Below are 21744 nucleotides of genomic sequence, written 5' to 3'. Positions count from 1 at the left end.
GCCTCTCTCAGGACTTTTATTTTGAAAATGTGCCGGAAGCTCGGGGCACTTCCGGTGTCTGACTTCCTGCGCGGCTCCGCGTCTGTGGACGCAGCTCCGTCAAAGTGTCGCTTCTGTACCGCGCTGCGGCGAGTCCGCAACATTTAGGACCACAGGAGGAGGCGAGGAGGAGGAGACGAGGAGGAGGCGAGGACGAGGAGGAGACGAGGAAGAGGTGAAGAGGAGGAGACGAGGAGACCAAGAGGAGGTGAAGAGGAGACGAGGAGAAGACGAAGAGGAGGTGAAGAGGAGGAGACGAAGAGGAGGAGACGAAGAGGAGGAGACGAGGAGACCAAGAGGAGGTGAAGAGGAGACGAGGAGGAGACGAAGAGGAGGTGAAGAGGAGCCGCGGTAAAAAGGCGTCTGGACACGAACAACGGCGTCGGAGTTGAGTCGCAGGTAAACCACACCGACACCGGCACCGGTCCAGTCCGGTTACTGACTCGCTTCAGGTTCAACACCATGACGGAAGATGAACGGACCTGTACCAGGAGGTCTGGTCGATGTATGTTGATCATTGATAGGTGACTGATGGAGCCAGCAGCGAGCTGGACCAGAACCAGACCTGTTAGAACGGGACCAGCTGTCCAGAACACCTCTGGTCCTACATGGTGACCCGGTTCTTAAAGGGGAACTACTAATTTTTACAACCTGGACCTTGTTTCTTGTGTCATTTGCACCTATTAATTAGATCAGTGTATATCTATATAGTGGGAGTGACTGGGGCACCGAGACACATGGGAGTGACTGGGGCACCGACCCATTAATTAGATCAGTGTATATCTATATAGTGGGAGTGACTGGGGCACCGAGACACATGGGAGTGACTGGGGCACCGACCCATTAATTAGATCAGTGTATATCTATATAGTGGGAGTGACTGGGGCACCGAGACACATGGGAGTGACTGGGGCACCGACCCATTAATTAGATCAGTGTATATCTATATAGTGGGAGTGACTGGGGCACCGAGACACATGGGAGTGACTGGGGCACCGACCCATTAATTAGATCAGTGTATATCTATATAATGGGAGTGACTGGGGCACCGAGACACATGGGAGTGACTGGGGCACCGACCCATTAATTAGATCACTGTATATCTATATAGTGGGAGTGACTGGGGCACCGACCCATTAATTAGATCAGTGTATATCTATATAGTGGGAGTGACTGGGGCACCGACCCATTAATTAGATCAGCGTATATCTATATAGTGGGAGTGACTGGGGCACCGACCCATTAATTAGATCAGCTTATATCTATATAGTGGGAGTGTCTGGGGCACCGACTCATTAATTAGATCAGCGTATATCTATATAGTGGGAGTGACTGGGGCACCGACCCATTAATTAGATCAGCGTATATCTATATAATGGAAGTGACTGTTGCACCGAGACAAATGGTAGTGACTGGGGCACCGATACACATGGGAGTGACTGGGGCACCGAGACTCATGGGAGTGACTGGGGCACCGAGACAAATGGGAGTGACTGGGGCACCGAGACAAATGGGAGTGACTGGGGCACCGAGACTCAGCCTCTAAACAACATTATCTGCTGTGAAACTCGTTCATTTCTCTAATATTTAGTTATGAGACTCTAGTGCTGTTCCACACTGAGTCAGAGTTACCTGTTATCAGGTCAATCTACAGACCCTGGATGATGTCATCTGACCTGGACGATGTCATCGGACCTGGATGATGTCATCTCTGAGCGCCACGCACACCCGCGACGGTCGGCTTGTTTACCTGTAATTTGCTACTTATTAATATTCAGCCATGTGGTAAAAAACTAGCAGCAGCTAATTACAGGTAAACAAGCTAACCGTCATGGTTGCGCGTGGCGCTCAGAGATGACATCATCCAGGTCAGATGACATCATCCAGGGTCTGTAGGTCAATCTACAGACCCTGGATGATGATAACAGGTAACTCTGACTGTGTGGAACAGCACTAGAGTCTCATAACTAAATATTAGTGAAATGAACGAGTTTCACAGCAGATAATGTTGTTTAGAGGCTGAGTCTCGGTGCCCCAGTCACTCCCATGTGTCTCGGTGCCCCAGTCTCTCCCATGTGTCTCTGTGCCCCAGTCTCTCCCATGTGTCTCGGTGCCCCAGTCATGTGTCTCGGTGCCCCAGTCACTCCCATGTGTCTCGGTGCCCCAGTCACTCCCATGTGTCTCGGTCTATTCTAGAAACCAGGTCCAGGTTGTAAATCAGTTCCTCTTTGAGTCCTCAGTCAGAACTCGCTGTGGTTTAATCTGACTTCATTAAAGCAGAACCGATCCACCAGAGTCTGTCATAGACCTACGTATTGAATCAGCATGTTTCCATCCTGCTACTAAAACTAGTTTCACCTGATTAGATCAAAGGTTCTGCAGAGGTAAGGGGCGTGGCCTGTTAGATTGACAGGTGGGTAGCTAGCTAGCTAGCTGTCTTTAGCCTCAGCTCCACCCACGCTGGGCCTTAGGTGGAGACACTGATCTTCAAGATGGAGGAGGTTCATCATCTTCATAGACAGGAAGTGGGCGTATCGCCATGGTTACAGACAACAGTACTGTTTGTTTATTGTTTGTTGTGGCTCCAGAACCATCTGATGGATTATAATCCTCAGATTATCAGACATGCTGTAAGGGAGGAGGAAGAGGCGGAGGACAACATGGCTGCTGAACTGTTCTCCACCAGCCTCCCTCACAGCGAGGAGGTGGAGGAGGTGGAGGTGATGGAGGCGATGGAGGCGAAGAAGAGTTTCATCCAACTGTGTGAACCCGAACCGGCGGACGAACACGACGACGACGAGGAAACAAACGAGGACGACGACGAGGACGACGACGACGACGAGGCAGTGGAGACCGAAGACTGGCAGGCCCCGCCCACCCTCAGAGAAAGGTACACTACGCCCCGCCCCTCAGAGACACAGGTGTAGGCTACGGCCCCGCCCCCCCCCCCCCCCCCCCCCCCACCGTCAGAGAGAGGTAAACTACTGCCCGCCCCTCAGAGACAGGTGTAGACTACGCCCCCCCCCAGAGACAGGTAAGCTGTTTGTCTGTTGCCGGTCACTAACCCTAACCCTTGGGGGGGGGGGGGGGTCTGTAAATGTGCAGGAACGCTCTGATGTTCAACAACGAACAAATGGCTGACGTTCACTTCATCGTCGGCGCTCCAGGAGAAACTCTGACCGTTCCTGCTCACAAGGTACAGAACCTCAGAATCTACTTCCTGTCACGTCTTCTTCGTCTGCTTCCTGTCTTGGACTTCCTGTCTTGGACTTCCTGTCCTGTCTTGTCGTGCAGTATGTCCTGGCCGTGGGCAGCTCGGTGTTTGGTGCCATGTTTTATGGAGATCTGGCCGAAGGTCAATCTGTGATCCACATTCCTGATGTGGAGCCGGCAGCTTTCCTCCTCCTGTTAAAGTGAGTCCACACCAGGTCTCCATGTCCAGCACAGAGGACAGAGACCTTAGGAGGTCTCCTCCATGTCCAACACAGAGCACAGAGACCTTAGGAGGTCTCCTCCATGTCCAACACAGAGGACAGAGACCTCAGGAGGTCTCCTCCATGTCCAGCACAGAGAACAGAGACCTCAGGAGGTCTCCATGTCCAGCACAGAGAACAGAGACCTCAGGAGGTCTCCATGTCCAACTCAGGAGGTCTCCATGTCCAACACAGAGGACAGAGACCTCAGGAGGTCTCCATGTCCAGCACAGAGGACAGAGACCTCAGGAGGTCTCCATGTCCAACTCAGGAGGTCTCCATGTCCAGCACAGAGAACAGAGACCTCAGGAGGTCTCCATGTCCAACTCAGGAGGTCTCCATGTCCAACACAGAGGACAGAGACCTCAGGAGGTCTCCATGTCCAGCACAGAGGACAGAGACCTCAGGAGGTCTCCATGTCCAACTCAGGAGGTCTCCATGTCCAACACAGAGGACAGAGACCTCAGGAGGTCTCCATGTCCAGCAGAGAGGACAGAGACCTTAGGAGGTCTCCTCCATGTCCAACACAGAGGACAGAGACCTTAGGAGGTCTCCTCCATGTCCAACACAGAGAACAGAGACCTTAGGAGGTCTCCTCCATGTCCAGCACAGAGAACAGAGACCTCAGGAGGTCTCCATGTCCAGCACAGAGAACAGAGACCTCAGGAGGTCTCCATGCCCAACTCAGGAGGTCTCCATGTCCAACACAGAGGACAGAGACCTCAGGAGGTCTCCATGTCCAGCACAGAGGACAGAGACCTCAGGAGGTCTCCATGTCCAACTCAGGAGGTCTCCATGTCCAACACAGAGGACAGAGACCTCAGGAGGTCTCCATGTCCAGCAGAGAGGACAGAGACCTTAGGAGGTCTCCTCCATGTCCAACACAGAGGACAGAGACCTCAGGAGGTCTCCATGTCCAGCACAGAGGACAGAGACCTCAGGAGGTCTCCATGTCCAACTCAGGAGGTCTCCATGTCCAACACAGAGGACAGAGACCTCAGGAGGTCTCCATGTCCAACACAGAGGACAGAGACCTTAGGAGGTCTCCATGTCCAGCACAGAGGACAGAGACCTCAGGAGGTCTCCTCCATGCCCAGCACAGAGAACAGAGACCTCAGGAGGTCTCCATGTCCAACTCAGGAGGTCTCCATGTCCAACACAGAGGACAGAGACCTCAGGAGGTCTCCATGTCCAACTCAGGAGGTCCCCATGTCCAGCACAGAGGACAGTGACCTCAGGAGGTCTCCATGTCCAACACAGAGGACAGTGACCTCAGGAGGTCTCCATGTCCAGCACAGAGGACAGTGACCTTAGGGCTACTTCAGGAGTCTTTAAGATGTCTCTCTGTGTCTCTAAACATGAGCTGGTTGTGTCTTTGGGGCTTGAGCCTGAACTTTTTCTGGTGTTGGTATAAACAGAGTACGAGATAATCTACAATCTGAAATTAGAGGTCTGTGTAAATGGAGATTAGAGCTTAAAGCAGCGTCACAGGGTGAGACACCTCACACCTCCAGATCCATCACGGCTCCACCAGTGATCTGAACGATTGTTAGAAACTAAAGGTCATAATGTTATAGAGCATCAGGATAATTAATCTGAGGAATTATTCAGTTAGATGTTATAGAGCATGAGGATAATTAATCTGAGGAATTATTCAGTTAGATGTTGTAGAGCATCAGGATAATTAATCTGAGGAATTATTCAGTTAGATGTTGTAGAGCATGAGGATAATTAATCTGAGGAATTATTCAGTTAGATGTTATAGAGCATGAGGATAATTAATCTGAGGAATTATTCAGTTAGATGTTATAGAGCATGAGGATAATTAATCTGAGGAATTATTCAGTTAGATGTTATAGAGCATGTGGATAATTAATCTGAGGAATTATTCAGTTAGATGTTATAGAGCATGAGGATAATTAATCTGAGGAATTATTCAGTTAGATGTTATAGAGCATCAGGATAATTAATCTGAGGAATTATTCAGTTAGATGTTATAGAGCATGTGGATAATTAATCTGAGGAATTATTCAATTAGATGTTGTAGAGCATCAGGATAATTAATCTGAGGAATTATTCAGTTAGATGTTATAGAGCATGAGGATAATTAATCTGAGGAATTATTCAGTTAGATGTTATAGAGCATGAGGATAATTAATCTGAGGAATTATTCAGTTAGATGTTATAGAGCATGAGGATAATTAATCTGAGGAATTATTCAGTTAGATGTTATAGAGCATGTGGATAATTAATCTGAGGAATTATTCAGTTAGATGTTATAGAGCATGAGGATAATTAATCTGAGGAATTATTCAGTTAGATGTTATAGAGCATGTGGATAATTAATCTGAGGAATTATTCAGTTAGATGTTATAGAGCATCAGGATAATTAATCTGAGGAATTATTCAGTTAGATGTTATAGAGCATCAGGATAATTAATCTGAGGAATTATTCAGTTAGATGTTATAGAGCATCAGGATAATTAATCTGAGGAATTATTCAGTTAGATGTTATAGAGCATGTGGATAATTAATCTGAGGAATTATTCAGTTAGATGTTATAGAGCATCAGGATAATTAATCTGAGGAATTATTCAGTTAGATGTTATAGAGCATATGGATAATTAATCTGAGGAATTATTCAGTTAGATGTTATAGAGCATGAGGATAATTAATCTGAGGAATTATTCAGTTAGATGTTATAGAGCATGTGGATAATTAATCTGAGGAATTATTCAGTTAGATGTTATAGAGCATCAGGATAATTAATCTGAGGAATTATTCAGTTAGATGTTATAGAGCATGTGGATAATTAATCTGAGGAATTATTCAGTTAACAATCATTTAAATCAGTAAAGGACCATTTATATAAAAACGTTTATAATCAGTTACAGAGCAACAGTGAACATCAGTTGTTCAGAACAAATAATGACCTCTGATAACTGATAACTGTCCAGTATAATACTGGTTACTACTGGTTACTACTGGTGTTCATATAACTGAACAAGCTGATTTAAAACAGTTTAGTCAAAGCATTTTATCAACATCTATATTTTTACACAGATCTATAAGAGGTTGAGTGATCGTCAGTGATAAATCATGTTCTACAATGAACACCATCAGTCATTGACGCCGGTACGTCAGCTGTAGATGTAGCTCACATCAAACGACTTGTTGGATGCGTGATCAGCTGTTCTGTGACCGGGGTCTCCTTGGTGACGCCGCTAGTAGCGTAAATTAGCTTCTTGGAGCACAACACACAGAAACAATCACCTGGCTCTATTAATCTCTGACACCACTATTTGCTGAACAGTAAAAACATAAGCAGCAGCAATTTATGCTTATTTAACCTGAATCTACTGTGATAAATAAAGTCCAAAGTACTGGTGACACAGGGGAAGTAGAAATCATTTGAACTCCATGTGGTCCTCTATGGATTTACTTTGTCTCAGATGTCTCATGTCTCAGACGTCTCATGTCCATGCTCTGTTGTCTCAGGTACATGTACAGTGATGAGATTGATCTGGAGCCCGACACCGTTCTGGCCACACTGTATGCTGCTAAGAAGTACATCGTCCCTGCCCTGGCCAAGGCCTGCGTCAGCTTCCTGGAGACGAGCCTGGAGGTGAAGAACGCCTGTGTACTCCTGTCCCAGAGCCGGCTGTTTGAGGAGCCGGAGCTGACCGAGCGCTGCTGGGAGGTGATCGATGCTCAGGCTGAGCTGGCGTTACGCTCTGAAGGCTTCTGTGAGATCGACCTGCCGACTCTGGAGATCATCCTGCAGAGAGAAACGCTCAACACCACCGAGGTTGTGGTGTTTCAGGCGGCGCTGAGCTGGGCAGCAGCTGAGTGTCGGCGGCAAGGCCTGGTGGTAACGCCCAGGAACCAGCGGACGGCACTGGGTAAGGCTCTATACCTGGTCCGGATCCCCTCCATGACGCTGCAGGAGTTTGCAGATGGAGCAGCACAGTCGGACGTGCTGACACTGAAAGAGACCAACAACATCTTCCTGTGGTTCACGGCCTCCAACAAACCGAGGCTGGACTTCCCTGTCGTGAAGCGGGCCGGCCTGGTACCGCACAGGTGCCACCGCTTCCAGTCCTCAGCGTACCGCAGCAACCAGTGGCGTTACAAGGGCCGGTGCGACAGCATCCAGTTTGCGGTGGATCGGAGGATTTTCATGGCTGGGCTCAGTCTTTACGGGTCCAGCGGCGGGAAGGCCGAGTACAAGGTAAGAATTGAACTGAAGAGGCAGGGAACCATTGTGGCCCAGAACTACACCAAGTTCCTGTCAGACGGGTCGAGCAGCACGTTTCCTGTGTGGTTTGAACACCCGGTCCAGGTGGAGCAGGACGCCTTCTACACAGTCAGCGCCATCCTGGATGGGAACGAGCTGAGCTACTTCGGTCAGGAGGGCATGACCGAGGTTCAGTGTGGGAGAGTGACCTTCCAGTTCCAGTGTTCATCAGACAGCACCAACGGCACCGGAGTACAGGGAGGACAAATCCCAGAACTGGTCTTCTACTGTTGAACCAGAGCCTGATGGACCAGTTAGTCCACAGCGAGGACGTCAGAGACCGTGTCTCTGGTTCTGACTGAAGGACCAGTGACCTGAAAACTGATCGGTCATTGATGGACCGTCTGGTTTTAAGTGTGCTGGTGTTTGTTTTTATTTTACTTTTCATCATGACAGATGTTTTTAATAAATGAGGTTCAGCCACATCTATGTGTCCTCAGTAGATAAATGTTTGTTTAACTTCACTCTCTGACAGAATAGAACAGAAATAGAGTAGGGTAGGTTTTACTGGAATGCTTGGGTGAGGTTCCCTGAGTCAGTCTTTTTATATTAACATTGAAGGTAAAGTATAAAACATACAAACATAAAAGTACACAGTAGGTAACTGCACAGATAAGATTATTACACATTGTGGTGAATAAATAAAAGGTCCAGTCTGGGAGGTGTGTGATGTGATTGTGGACCTGTAGAGTTCTGAGAAGACGTTTCACCACCATTGTTATCTTCAAAGGAGTGTCCACCTGAGGGACAAAGGACACTCCTTTGAAGATAACAACGTCCAGATCATAGCCAGAGAAGACCGATGGTTTGAAAGAGGAGTAAAGGAAGCCATCTATGTCAGACTGGAAAAACCTTCACTGAACAGAGGAGGTGGACTGAGATTTAATCTGACATCTATTAACAATACAGTTTTAACTTCTGTCCCCAAGAAGTTTCAGTCTCATTCACACCTTGACACTGGAGCCTCAGACGGACAAGAGTCCATAGAGCACCTCAGACTTCCCACCAGTCCTCTAGAACTGAAGAAGATACTCAGATGAAACGTCTTCTCAAAAAAAGTCCAGATGTCTGTAGAGAGGTGTTCATGGTGAGAATGAGGTGGGGGTGTGGTAATTAAGTCCTTGGTTATTAGAAGTGTGACCTGTGAGTGCTGATGTTCTCTGGTCTGTGGTGTCTCAGGTTGTATATTCAGAGAGTGAGCTGGGTGGTGGTGGTCGCTGGTAATGCTCTGGGTCTTTCTCCTGCAGCGCTGGATATAAAGTGTGTCTGTGGAGGGGAGGTCAGAGCCCATGATCCTCTCTGCAGTCTTGATGACTCGTTGAAGAGCTCTCAGCCTTGGTGGTGATGCCGCCAGTGAGAATGCTCTCAATGAGTCCTCTGTAGACCTGGATCAGGGGCTGATGTCTCAGTCCGGCCTCACTGTGGCCCTGGTGTGTGGACTGAAGCGCCAGGACCACTGTGTCATCCACTGATCTGTTAGGGTGGTAGGCAAACTGTAGGGGGTCCCCTCAGTCCAGACCACAGAGTTTATGGACTGAAGGATCAGCTTCATCACGACTGATGTAAGGGCCACTGGCCTGAAGTCTGAGTGTTTAGTAACCGCTACTAGAACAGAAGACTTGAAGGGTGGTGGAACTGTCTCCCTCCAGCTGTTCAGCCCAGGCCTTCAGGACTCTAGGTGGCATCAGGACCTGCAGCCTGGGGGGGGGGGGGGGGGGGGGTCACCTGCCTTAGAGCTTTCATAACCCACAACCCTGTAGGTTTCAGAGGGATTCTGTAGACATCTCTGTTCTAGTTGTGTCTTGGATCCCAGTTCTATTTGTTCCTGTCCTACTCTTTATAATGTTGTCGTCACATCATGTTAATAATTCACCTGATGAGGTTGTTGGTTTAACGCCGCGCTCTGGGTCACATAACAAAACGCGTTCAGAGAGTAACTCACCGATGGCTGGAGCGTTGATGCAGAGCTCACGGGCCAACAGCAGGAAGGTCTTTCCCAGGATGTAAACATTCACCTGGACACATGAAATAACAGTGACTCGTGTGACCAGAGAGTCTGTGAGACAGGTGTGAGGAGAGACAGGTGTGAGGAGAGTCGTACCTGCAGCAGGTCGCTCAGGTCCAGCAACATGTCTGAAACACAGCTAAGGAAAAGCAGCAGAAGCTCTGACAGCGGACGCTCACTGAGGTTCAAACAGAAGATTAATGGCAGCGGTTGCTAGGATACGTGGTGTCCCTTCAGTGCGACACACCAGGTAGAGGCACGCAGCGATGACGTGCTCCGTCTTGCGTCCCCGGGTCAGGTGTTTACTGACCACCAGCTTGAAGAAGTTGAAGGCCGTGTCCAGACAGTGTTGATTGAGCTGCAGCTGACTGCCCAGCTGCTGGATCTGACGTTTGGCTGCAGACAGAGAGACACACCTCCGTGACCACGTGATGCACCCTCTACAGGTACTACAGGTGGTGAGGTACTTACCGCTCTGTAAGGTCTGAGCTCTGGACTCTTTACCGGCACTGGTGTGGAACCCAGAACCAAGAAGTGGAGCTTTAACTGGACCTGCAGACAGAGACCGACACCATCAGGAAGTAAAGTCAATCAATCAGTTTACGGTTCCTGTTTCACTTGAATTTACTCCTGCATAGTTCTACTTTCAACAACCAGCTCTAATCAGACTCAATCAGACTCACCTGATGCTCTGCCCTGTTACCATGACAACCAGGTGATTAGCTCACCTGGCTGAAGAGGCGGAGCTTCTCCTCCGCAAAGAGTCAAACACACTTCAAAGTATTTCTGTTTCTGCAGCATCAACATGAAAACTGCTGTGTTCCTCATTGGGTGAGTTCAACACAATCTCACCTGCACAGGTAACACAGGTAACACTACATCTCACCTACACAGGTAACACAACATCTCACCTGCACAGGTAACACAGGTAACAGAGGTAACACAACATCTCACCTGCACAGGTAACAGAGGTAACACAACATCTCACCTACACAGGTAACACAACATCTCACCTGCACAGGTAACACAGGTAACACAACATCTCACCTGCACAGGTAACAGAGGTAACACAACATCTCACCTGCACAGGTAACACAAGTAAAACAACATCTCACCTGCACAGGTAACACAACATCTCACCTGCACAGGTAACACAGGTAACACAACATCTCACCTGCACAGGTAACACAGGTAACACAACATCTCACCTGCACAGGTAACACAACATCTCACCTGCACAGGTAACACAGGTAACACAACATCTCACCTGCACAGGTAACACAGGTAAAACAACATCTCACCTGCACAGGTAACACAGGTAAAACAACATCTCACCTGCACAGGTAACACAACATCTCACCTGCACAGGTAACACAGGTAAAACAACATCTCACCTGCACAGGTAACACAGGTAAAACAACATCTCACCTGCACAGGTAACACAACATCTCACCTGCACAGGTAACACAACATCTCACCTGCACAGGTAACACAGGTAACACAACATCTCACCTGCACAGGTAACACAGGTAACACAACATCTCACCTGCACAGGTAACACAGGTAACACAACATCTCACCTGCACAGGTAACACAGGTAACACAACATCTCACCTGCACAGGTAACACAAGTAAAACAACATCTCACTGCTTTTTTTTCTCAGACTAATGTTCTTCTGCTCCGTGTTCATTGAAAGAACGACACCTGAAGACCAACTGGAAGGTGAGCTGGTTTTACTGGTGTGTGTCTGGGATGTGAACAGGTGTGTTGACCGACCAGCAGGTGTGTGTGTGTGTTGACCAGCAGGTGTGTGTGTGTGTTGACCAGCAGGTGTGTGTGTGTGTTGACCAGCAGGTGTGTGTGTGTGTGTGTGTGTGTGTGTTGACCAGCAGGTGTGTGTGTGTGTGTGTGTGTTGACCAGCAGGTGTGTGTGTGTGTGTGTGTGTTGACCAGCAGGTGTGTGTGTGTGTGTGTGTGTTGACCAGCAGGTGTGTTGACAGGGTTTCTGTCCCGGCAGGTTTCGTCCAGTCTGAGTGTCGAGATCGTTACCTGTGGATCCATGTGGCCTCAAGACAGACTCCTCGCTTCGAGGCCCTTGGTAAGTTGCTCTTCCTCTTCCTCTTCCTCATCTTCGTCTTAAATACAAGCCGTTATTGTGTCCTGACACAGATGGAGATGAAATCCACTCCATCAGCAAGCAGCTGGCCTCACGCTGTGGTTACACCATCAGTACCTTCAAGATGGACGGCTTCACCACCTTCAGAGCCTCGTACTACTCCTGCTACACCCACAACCAGGTAGCTCCGCCTCTCCGTAGGCGTGAGCCTCGTCCAGGTCGCTCCTCTTGACCAGATGTGATCAGGTCAGTGTGTTGTCTCCTTCCAGAACGACGAGGTGTTTACCTTCAGGTTTAATGTGATGGTGAGTGACGGTGACGGCAGGTGGACCAGCAGGTCGGTTTCTGCCACCTGTTCTGGTCTCACCTGGACTCCCAGAGAGATCATCTGTGAGGAGGACTACATGGAGGTCAGAACATGGGGTTGTTCTTCTCAGCTCTCTGGTCTGATGTTAGTTTAACCTGTGACTGATGTGTCAACAGGTGAACGTGGACAGAGAGGCTTCATGTGGAGGTCAGGGAGGGGAGGGCAGACAGGTGTGGCAGGAGGCCTTCACTCAGGTAAACCTCAATCAATCAGGGTTTTTAACGGGCTCCTCCTCCATCACGACTAGTCGGTATCAATTAAACTTATCATTTGTTCCTCTGGTAAAAACAAACATCCACATCGGTACAGTCACACAAACTGTCGTCCGGTGTTCTGCATATTTCTGTGACCTGAACTGAAACGCATCAGTTTTCCAACTGTGAGCGTAGACATGAGTTTCACTCAGTCTGGAGGGAAATAACAACGTTCACCCCGTTCAGGAAAACAAAGGAGAAAAGGTTTCATGGCCGTTGTCAGCTGATGTGTGATTTCCAGTAAACAGCATGGCTGGTTGGCTGGTGCAGCTGAAAGAGAAGCCTCCTCCGGGACCACGGAAGCTGCTGAGTCTCACAAACGTTTGAGTTATTCCCTAGTATTACAGTCAGTGTTATTTAAAGAAGCAGTACAGATCATATGAGAGGCTGGAGACGGAGACGGATGGGCAGCTCAGTCAGAAGAACGGATCAAAGCTGCTCATTTATAAAAAGAAACAAAAATGAATGCAATGAACTTGAACTAGTTTACTTTTATCTCTGTGAACTGAACTTTGAACTAGTTCTTGTTTAGTGTGAACGTCTTGGCAGTGGATCAGAGTCTCATCAAACTTGTTTGAGGCTTTGACTTTAATGATCTGCTGCCTGATGAGCATGATGTCAGGTGATGGCAGATAAAGGATCAAATGAAGCCTACGAAGTCGGGTTTGAAAAGAATTAGAGGGTTACAGGTAGAACAGGTAGAAATGGACAACTCCCTGTGACAACCACTAAAATAAATCCCGAGTACTTGATGCTGAGGTTTGTCTTTTGTTCAGGCGCAGAGGACGGCCACATTGAACTGGCAGCTGATGTTCCTGCAGAGTGATGCCCAGGTAGTGCACATACCTGTCAATGAGGCCCAGAGGTGGGGCTACAGCCTGACCGTCTCCCCTCAGAGGGTGGTGCTTCGATCTCCAAACGCACAGCCTCACGCTGAGGTCGTGATGGTGGGTAACGTGAATGTAGTTCAGTCAGTCAGTCAGTCACCATAGATTCATGTTTTCACTTCTTTGTCTTTGAGTCCAAATCGCCATCAGCACGTCAGAGCCTTTGCTCCATCACGATGGTTGTGGTCTGGACTCGACTTACGTTGACGCTTAGAGCATCAGACTCGTCTACTACATAACAGAACGTTGTTGTTGTCAGGTGGACGGCGTTCCTGTCAAGGTTGTCCAGGTTTTTCTGTTCTTCAGGCAGAAGCTGATGGTGGTGATGATTAACATGTCCATGGCCTGCACACTCAGTAAGCTGTGTCTCACGTGTTTGAGCTGAAGGCTGGTTTCCTGTCTGAACCTCAGGGACGCTGTTGTTCTTCTTTAGATCCGGGTACTTTTGACGGAGCCCATCTGCTGTGGGACGTCCCCCTGGTTGCGACTCCTCTGGTTGAGGACGGAGCAGCATTTGAGAGTCGAAGCTTCAGTCTCGGGGTGGAGAGTGTCCTGCTGGATGAACCCACTGCTGCCTCCAGAGGATTCACTATGGTCCAACAAGGAGGATGGGTCCAGATCAAGGTTCCTTTTGGGGCAGAAGGCGGCTACAGGAAGGTAACGTCATCCAAACTTCAGACGGAGAGATTAAATAACTTTGATCTGAGGAACAGGTGGTGATGGTAGATGTGATTGTTCTCTGCAGAGTCTGGTGGTGAACAACGTGTACAGGGAGATGTATGTGATCTTCCTGTTATACGAACACATCTTCTCTCTCCTGGATGACGACGGCAGCAGCATCAACACCAGACACCGAATGCTCAGAGTGCTCGACACGCCGCTGATCTGCCGCCAGCCTTTCAGTCTCAACCGTAAGTTCAGGAGTCCAGTTTACAGACCAGGATATGGATCTGCTTCACTCTGACTCAGTCATCACCTCACTGCACCAACAGTGTCAAAACACGTAGCTGCCAAAAGCTTCTAATCACTTCTACAAGTATGTGTGGGACTAAACTATTTACTAAATTTAAGACCGTTTGTAACTAACTTTCTGTGGTTTTTGTTGTTTTAATGAATAAAACGATGACTCAACAAAGTATTAGAGCATAGAGCAAATAAATTATATATATATATAATATAACACTGCCTCCATTTCTTCCCCAGAGACCACCGGTGACCAGCAGGTGTTCAGCGTCTACCTGGGAAATATTCCTGCTGATGTGATCTTGGAGGAAGTCTTGATCAACGGGCGGCGGATGCTGAGAACAGAGAGCCCAGACCAAGGCTTCAGCATCAGTCCAGTCGTTCACATGAACGGCAGCCGAGCCTATGAGCTCCGGCTGCCGTTTGAAGACCCCGCTGTGGACTGGACGGTGAGACTCCACCCACATCCTCTTTCCTTTGGTAGCTGTTCTGTTTACAGCGTTGGGTTTGTGGCTGTCGTTCTTGTATTTAGGATTAGCTCTACGACTGTCAACACTGAAAATATCTATCAGTGACATTAGTCTCATGAGCAGAACCTTAATGTGTCCTTGTCACAAAGGCCAAGACCTTAACATGATACCCCAGCGGGTTGGATCTGCCTTAAGAAATTATATTTACCGTGACCTGACATTGAGAATGCTGAACGTATCTGATGAAGCTCGTCTCTCCAACAGTATCTGGGTGGAGGTGTAGTGCAGTACTTCATAGATACCACCTTCTCTTTAACCATCATGCCCCAGAGACTGTCCTACTACCACCACACACCCATCACTGCAAGAGTGTTCAATGTCTGTAAGTTCAGTCTTCCTTGGGTCAGACACCTTGGTGGAGGTTTAAACTGAAAGCTATGAACCATCAGAGTAGAGCTGTTCTAAAACAATGTTCTCCTTGGAAGTTCCTCCAGAGATGACCGCTCAGTGTCTGGATGGAGGAATCTCCTTCAGTGTGGTCCGACTGCCTCGGGCTCAGAATCTGTGGGAGGTGAGCATCGACCATGAGCCTCTGACCTCAGAGCTGGCAGCTAAGAGAGGATACCAGCTCTACAACGACAGCCTCAGAACCACCCTGGAAGTCCCGGTGTTCTCTGTTGGATACACCTATGAAGTAAGAGGCCACCACATATGTTTGTCTACAGCTGGGCTGGTTCCTGAAACCATGAACAAGTTGAAGTTCCTTCAGGTTCACGGTGAAGATTTTTGGGGATTAGAAGGAAATGACTTTAAGCTGATGTGACAAATTTATGTAGTCTGGTCTTTATCAAAATAAAATCTTAATTGTATACAGTTTCATAGATCATTCATTCATTCATTCTAGACACAATCCAAAAGCTTTTCTGTTTTTAATTTCTGCTTCCAGGAAATCAACCTGTCAAACTTTTATGCAACATTTAAGCTTCTACTGAGAGACTCCAAAACGCTGGAGGTCCAGACGTCAACCTCTAAACGCTGCCTCTTCAGAACGGAGGACATGATTGGTAACCACCACCTCGACCTCATTCTACCAGTTACATGATCTGTGAAATGGCCTAAAAGGTCCAGAAAGGATAAAACGTGTTCTAGACAAATGAACGTAAATGAAACTGACACAGGACAGGTTGGACAGACCTGGTCTCTGAGTCAGGACCAGCGCCAACATTAACGTCTGTGGTGTCAGTCTGTTCTGCAGACGGGACCATGACAGTAGTGGCAACCCCGACCTCCACCTGGCCCAAGGTGGATCCTGACAGAACCAGCCTTCTGGACCGCACCTGTCGACCCAAACAGACCGACGGAGTCAGAGTCCTCTTTGAGTTCCAGCTGGACTCCTGTGGGACAAAAGCCATGGTACAACTTTCATCTGAGAAAGACTGACATGACACTACAATAAGGGTTTAGCATGAACTATGTGAACTTATTTAACAAATCCAGACGAGGATACAGTAAAGGTGATTGTGAAGGTTCTCCAAGTCTGTAGCTAACTGAGAAGTTTTCCCAGGTTGGAGAGTGGTACATGGTTTATGAGAACGAGATCGTACACGACCGGCTTCTGATCGCTGACGGACCAAACTTCATCTCCAGAGAATCTCAGTTCAAGTGAGTAAATCAAAGAACCATCAGAGTAAATCCTGAACATGGACGTGACTTTGAGTCTGATTCTCAAACAGGATGACGATGAGGTGCTTCTATCCACTCAGTTCAGTCAACAGACTGTCTGTGGACAGGATCTTCAGATCAACCACTCCTGGTTTTGGTTCAGTCAAAGTATTCCAGAGCCATAAAGGTCAGTTTTAATGTCGGGGTGCAGTTTGGTTTCAGTCATAAAGCTTTAAACATGTTTTCTCTTCAGACTCCAACTGTTCACATCAGGGTTCGGATGATGGTGTCGGTGCTCCAAATGACCAGGTCCATCCGACGTCGGCTACAGAGGGAGTTCTGCCTCAGTCCGGTTTCAGGCCACAACCCAAACCTGGGTCCAGCCACTTCATCACGGTACCAGGAGGACAGAGCAGGCTGATCTCAACCTCTCCAAACCTGAATCATCCTCCAGAAACTCAAACCCACCAAGTTATTCGTCCAGTTTCATCTCATCTCACGTCACAAATGAAAGAACAAAACGTTTTCTTGTCTCCAACTTTCTCCAGCTCTCCTCCCAGATACGATCCGTTATCACGTGGCAGAGTCCAACCTAATGACTTTAGTCAGAGCTTGGAGTTAGAAGTGAGAGGGGTAACTCCAGGAACTAGTGGAGAATACCCAGCCTTGAGCGCTGAGTCATACCCCAGGACTCCTGATGCTCCAGCTGTTGAACATTTAGGAAGCTCGAGTCAAACTTCAACACTTCACAGCGGCGGCATCTCGCATGCAGGCCTGATCTGGGACCGGTCTACTTCTAGTCAAGTTGGAGTCATTAAGCAAAACCAGGACCTGCAGAGTCTCGCAGCTGATCCTCCTCCCAGCATGCTGGGCTGGAACCAGCAACACGAGACCGGTCAACATCTGAGCCGTTACAGATCCTCGAGTGGTGGGACCATGGAGAGTCCGATGAACCAGTACCAGCCATCTGAGACGGTTCAGCTTCATCCAGTTCTTCAACCACATGACCACATCAACAACCAACAGTTCAGACACAGCACGTCCATAGATGCTGTCCCTGAACCACTGGCGTCCGACGGAGACAAACAAATGTCCACTGCAAACAGTGAAGTTCATCACAGGCCAGACAGGACCAGATCCACTGAAAGGAGGAGTGTTCAAAACATCAGAGTAAAACCTCCAAGAACCTTTGTCCCTTCTGGACATTTCAGCAAGAACCCTGTGGTCCAAAGCACAAACTCACAAAGATTAAATCCCTCCCATCATGCAACTGGGACAACCAGTGGATGGAGCAGCTGGACCTCCCAAAAGCTTCCTGAGAGACCTGGACCAAACCAGGTCCAGCCAGATGGGTCTATATTGATCCGCCTCTCTGATCCAGAACCAAACCATCAGGGTGTCCAGTCGGTGTCTGAGAGAGACGGTGCTGGTCAACAGGAATCATTTAATGTCTGAAGGAATCGGAGCCAAGTGTTGATGTGATGAAACTAAACCTTTAACACTGAAGAATAAAACCCTGAAACTGATGATCTGTGTATTTATGACCTCACTAATTAATATTACATCTGTTTAATTATTACATCTGTATAATAATGACATACTCTGCCTGGTCAAATAAAAGTCTCCACCTGGATTTAACTAATCAACAGGTATTCACCTCCTATTGGATAATCACTGCATGGGTGATTATCTTTCAGCTGACAACAAGTTATTTAAGCCCAACTGATGCAATGAGTAGCTTCTCATTTCTTCAACAACCATGTCTAAAGACACATCCTGTGGTCGTCTGTTTGAGAAGGGTCAAATCATTGGCATGCATCAAGCAGAGAAAACATCTAAGGAGATTGTAGAAACTACTAAAACTGGGTTAAGAACTGTCCAAGGCATTATTAAAAACTGGAAGGATAGTGGGGAACCATCAGGGTAAGAAGAGAGGCAGATGAAGTGATGCACCCATCATGCCTAGTGTCTACTGTACAAGCCTGTGGGGGCAGTGCTATGATCTGGGGTTGCTGCAGTTGCTCAGGTCTAGGTTCAGCAACATTATGAGGTCAGCTGACTACCTGAATATACTGAATGACCAGGTTATTCCATCAATGGATCATATTCCAAGATGACAATGCCAGGATTCATGGGGCTCAGATTGTGAAAGAGTGGTTCAGGGAGCATGAGATATCATGTTCACACATGGATTGGCCACCACAGAGTCCAGACCTGAACCCCATTGAGGATCTTTGGGATGTGCTGGAGAAGGCTTTGGTCAGTGGTCAGACTCTCCACCATCAATACAATGAATGAAACAGTGGATGGAAATAAATCTGGAGACATTGGAGAAGATTATAGAAACAATGAGACAGAGACGGTGACCTTGGGTGTTCTGAAAGGCGCCTAGAAATAAAATGTATTATTAGTGCCGAGTGCCTATGACACGAGGCCACTCCTCCCATAGCTTGCCATAGGCACGAGGCCACTATTGATCTTCTGCGTGTTTCTTTGCAGTTTTATTTTTTTTTTTACTTATTATTCATTTTCCGCCCTTTTTCGCCGATTAATGCGGCCCGAACCGGCGAGAGGACCCCAACACATGATATATCAAAACGTGTGTTTTGATTCGCGAAAAACCGCGAGAAATTTCCCATTGAAATGAATGGAGAAGCCCGAAAAAAAAAAAAAATCAACAGACATTTTCAACAATGAACTGCTCTGGCATACTTTCACCGAGAGACTCCATTTAAATTTTAAAACGTAGGTACTCTTGCCTTCTCTTCAGCGATTCACTTCACTTATCGACAACTTTTACCGTTTTTAAACTATGAAGCCTCAGAGTTGTGTAGGTTTTTACTCAAATTTCAGGGTTTATAATGGGTGTGTATTGCGCGGAATGTTGGTGCTAGAGTGGCAGGTAGAGTGAGGAGGAGAGAAGAAAATAGGCAAAAAATAAAACAGAAACTGCTCCCGTGGCCACAAATTTCACACCTCAGACATAATTTATACATAGAAACGTAGGAAAATTTGTCTTCTCGCTCAAATTCGTCTGCTAAAGCTGTAAAGTCTTATAGTTTTGGCGTGAGACGCAAAGATGCGCCAGCAACACCCATCCACAGCTTCATAGACTGCCATGTTAAATTTCTGGAGCAAAGCAGAAGCAATCTTTTCTTTGAATCGCTCTTTATAGCTCACATTTCTTCATTTTACCCACAAACTGCATATCTAGACGTTCAGGAAAGACTCAAGATGCCCAAAGTGAAGTCGGTTCAATGATTGGAAACACGGTTTGGCCACAAGGCCTTCCTGTTCGAGGAGGTTTGTTTCAGCATTTTCTCTCCCTCTAGCCATCTTCTAACTGAAATTCAAACTGGTAACCGTGACAACAAGGCCCCAACGGGCATACACACGCTCACACGCAGCAGAAGAGGAGGGTCTCCACAGAAAGAGGCGGGAAACTTCCAACTGACATAAGTAACTGGTATGTGGGGCAGCCATTTTGGCTTTTGGCACCTAAGTTGAACAATGACAGGTGTCTGTCTGTCATTGGCTAGCGCGTCATGTTAATTGCTAACATTAGCGGCTAATGCTACTTTTTAGTGGCAAGAAATTGGTGGTAGCATTAGTGGCAGCATTAGCATGTTAGCGAATAGCATATTAGCAATTAGCATGTTAGCAATTAGCATGTATTTAATTTTTAGTGGCTTAAAAGACATGCTAACACTAAACCAATGTTAAAATTAGTGGCTAGCGGGTCATGTTAATTGCTACCATTAGCGGCTAATGCTAATTTTTAGTGGTAGAAATTGGTGGTAGCATTAGTGGCACCATTAGCATGTTAGCGAATAGCTAGCCACTAATTTCTTGCCACTAAAAATTAAAGACATGCATTAACCTAATGCTAACATTAGGCAGCCATTTTAGTAGTTCTTAGCACTTAATTTGAACATGCGTGTGTAAAATGACAGACAGAGAAAGCAGAGCAGCTAGCGCGTCAGCGCTAGCCACTATTTAAGCTCCCAGTGGAAAACAGGATCTGCCAAAACATTAAAACCCCCCAAACCATCCCTGTCTCCCTTGGTTCTTTCACACAGCTGCTGGGCCTCTTAGCTATAGCTCTTCTCATTGACTGAATGACAACTTCTCAGTCATGTTTGACCTTTTCCTTTATTTTAAACACAAATTATATCTGGCTGCTTTGCTGAAACTCCTGACACAACATCCCTGACCCGTTTCCTTCATCTTATTAGGTCAGTGAATAGCTAAACTGCTAACAGACGCTAACGACTAGCCGTCCAGCATAGCGCATGTATGTTAGCGAGCTAGCGGAGCTAACGGAGCTAGCTAGCCGCTACCTTAACGCCGCGGACTCAACCGCGGAGTTAGCCTCGAGCTAACCGCTAGCTAACCGCTAGCTAACCGGGATTTAACCGCGGACCCGCGGGAGTTAAACACGAATTAGCCGCGGCAGTTAGCCGTGAGCTAACGCGGAGGCTAGTGGGGTTAGCCGCCGGCTAATTCGCCGCGTTGCTTGCGGGAGCTTATCACAGTAATAATGTTGAAGTTTTACAATTTAAAGGGAAGATATTTTTAAATGAAACTGTGTCAAACTGAAAAATATATTATTCCACCACATAAAGTAGGAAACATTTATGGCTTGCAACAACATTAATGACAGTATATATATATAATTGGAGTAATTTAATATAATATGATGTTTTTAATTAAATAAATAATGAGCTGTTGAACACTCATTAGAGTTATATTAAGTATGTTACATAACATTATTTGACAGGTCTATTTGTCTGCATATAGTATTCCTCCAGCTGATCCAGACAGACTGCAGTGATGTCCAACGTGAGACAAAGAGCTGGACTCACAGGACAATTTGAAGGTCTTCACTTCATCGCTGATTCCTTGTTACAGCCTGGATGTGTTAAGTTTAATATTGATGTTTTTCTAACTGTAAGACTGTGCCGTAAACTGTTCAACTATTGCTCAGGTAGGAGTAATGAGTTTTATTGTTAAAATGATTATGATTAACGATCAATTATTACGATTTGCTCGTTCTTTGTCTGGGGATCCTAGTGAGGACGCCCCTCTTAAAGGTGGGGGTGTGACGATCCCTCCCACTCTCTTCCTTATTTGATGCTGGCTTTCAGGTGGAGCTGGGAGGGCTCTGCTGCCTGTACCTGTCCTTCAGTTTGTAGAAGGGCATAAAGGAC

The 21744-nt window shown here is 47.2% G+C and overlaps 3 protein-coding genes across 3 annotated transcripts in view; 2 read left to right on the top strand and 1 right to left on the bottom strand.

The window, feature by feature from the left end:
• The window catches only part of LOC311498889 (transcription factor IIIB 90 kDa subunit-like), a 44065-nt gene that overhangs the window by 18249 nt on the left and 4072 nt on the right, over nucleotides 1–21744 (bottom strand). Inside the window, 4 exon segments of the mRNA XM_084559662.1 lie at nucleotides 9752–9824; nucleotides 9911–9942; nucleotides 10037–10210; nucleotides 10286–10366. Coding sequence (XP_084415788.1) covers nucleotides 9752–9824; nucleotides 9911–9942; nucleotides 10037–10210; nucleotides 10286–10366 — 360 coding nt within the window.
• LOC311498890 (BTB/POZ domain-containing protein 6-B-like) lies at nucleotides 241–8974 on the top strand. Its single transcript, XM_084559663.1, has 5 exons — nucleotides 241–438; nucleotides 2655–2929; nucleotides 3145–3235; nucleotides 3334–3452; nucleotides 7011–8974. Exons 2-5 carry the CDS (start codon nucleotides 2700–2702, stop codon nucleotides 8041–8043), a joined length of 1473 nt encoding a protein of 490 aa, XP_084415789.1. The 5' UTR covers nucleotides 241–438; nucleotides 2655–2699; the 3' UTR covers nucleotides 8044–8974.
• LOC311498888 (uncharacterized protein) lies at nucleotides 10287–18719 on the top strand. Its single transcript, XM_084559661.1, has 18 exons — nucleotides 10287–10645; nucleotides 11479–11537; nucleotides 11833–11913; nucleotides 11985–12112; nucleotides 12201–12341; nucleotides 12415–12492; nucleotides 13329–13499; nucleotides 13699–13795; nucleotides 13873–14096; nucleotides 14185–14350; nucleotides 14643–14851; nucleotides 15137–15254; nucleotides 15358–15566; nucleotides 15819–15936; nucleotides 16116–16285; nucleotides 16437–16534; nucleotides 16606–16721; nucleotides 16788–18719. Exons 1-18 carry the CDS (start codon nucleotides 10620–10622, stop codon nucleotides 17987–17989), a joined length of 3411 nt encoding a protein of 1136 aa, XP_084415787.1. The 5' UTR covers nucleotides 10287–10619; the 3' UTR covers nucleotides 17990–18719.

This window comes from Chelon labrosus (assembly GCF_963514085.1).
Source record: "Chelon labrosus genome assembly, chromosome: 14".
Taxonomy (NCBI): domain Eukaryota; kingdom Metazoa; phylum Chordata; class Actinopteri; order Mugiliformes; family Mugilidae; genus Chelon; species Chelon labrosus.
The sequence above is the reverse complement of the archived record's forward strand: the minus strand, read 5'-3'. Positions and strand labels throughout refer to the sequence as shown.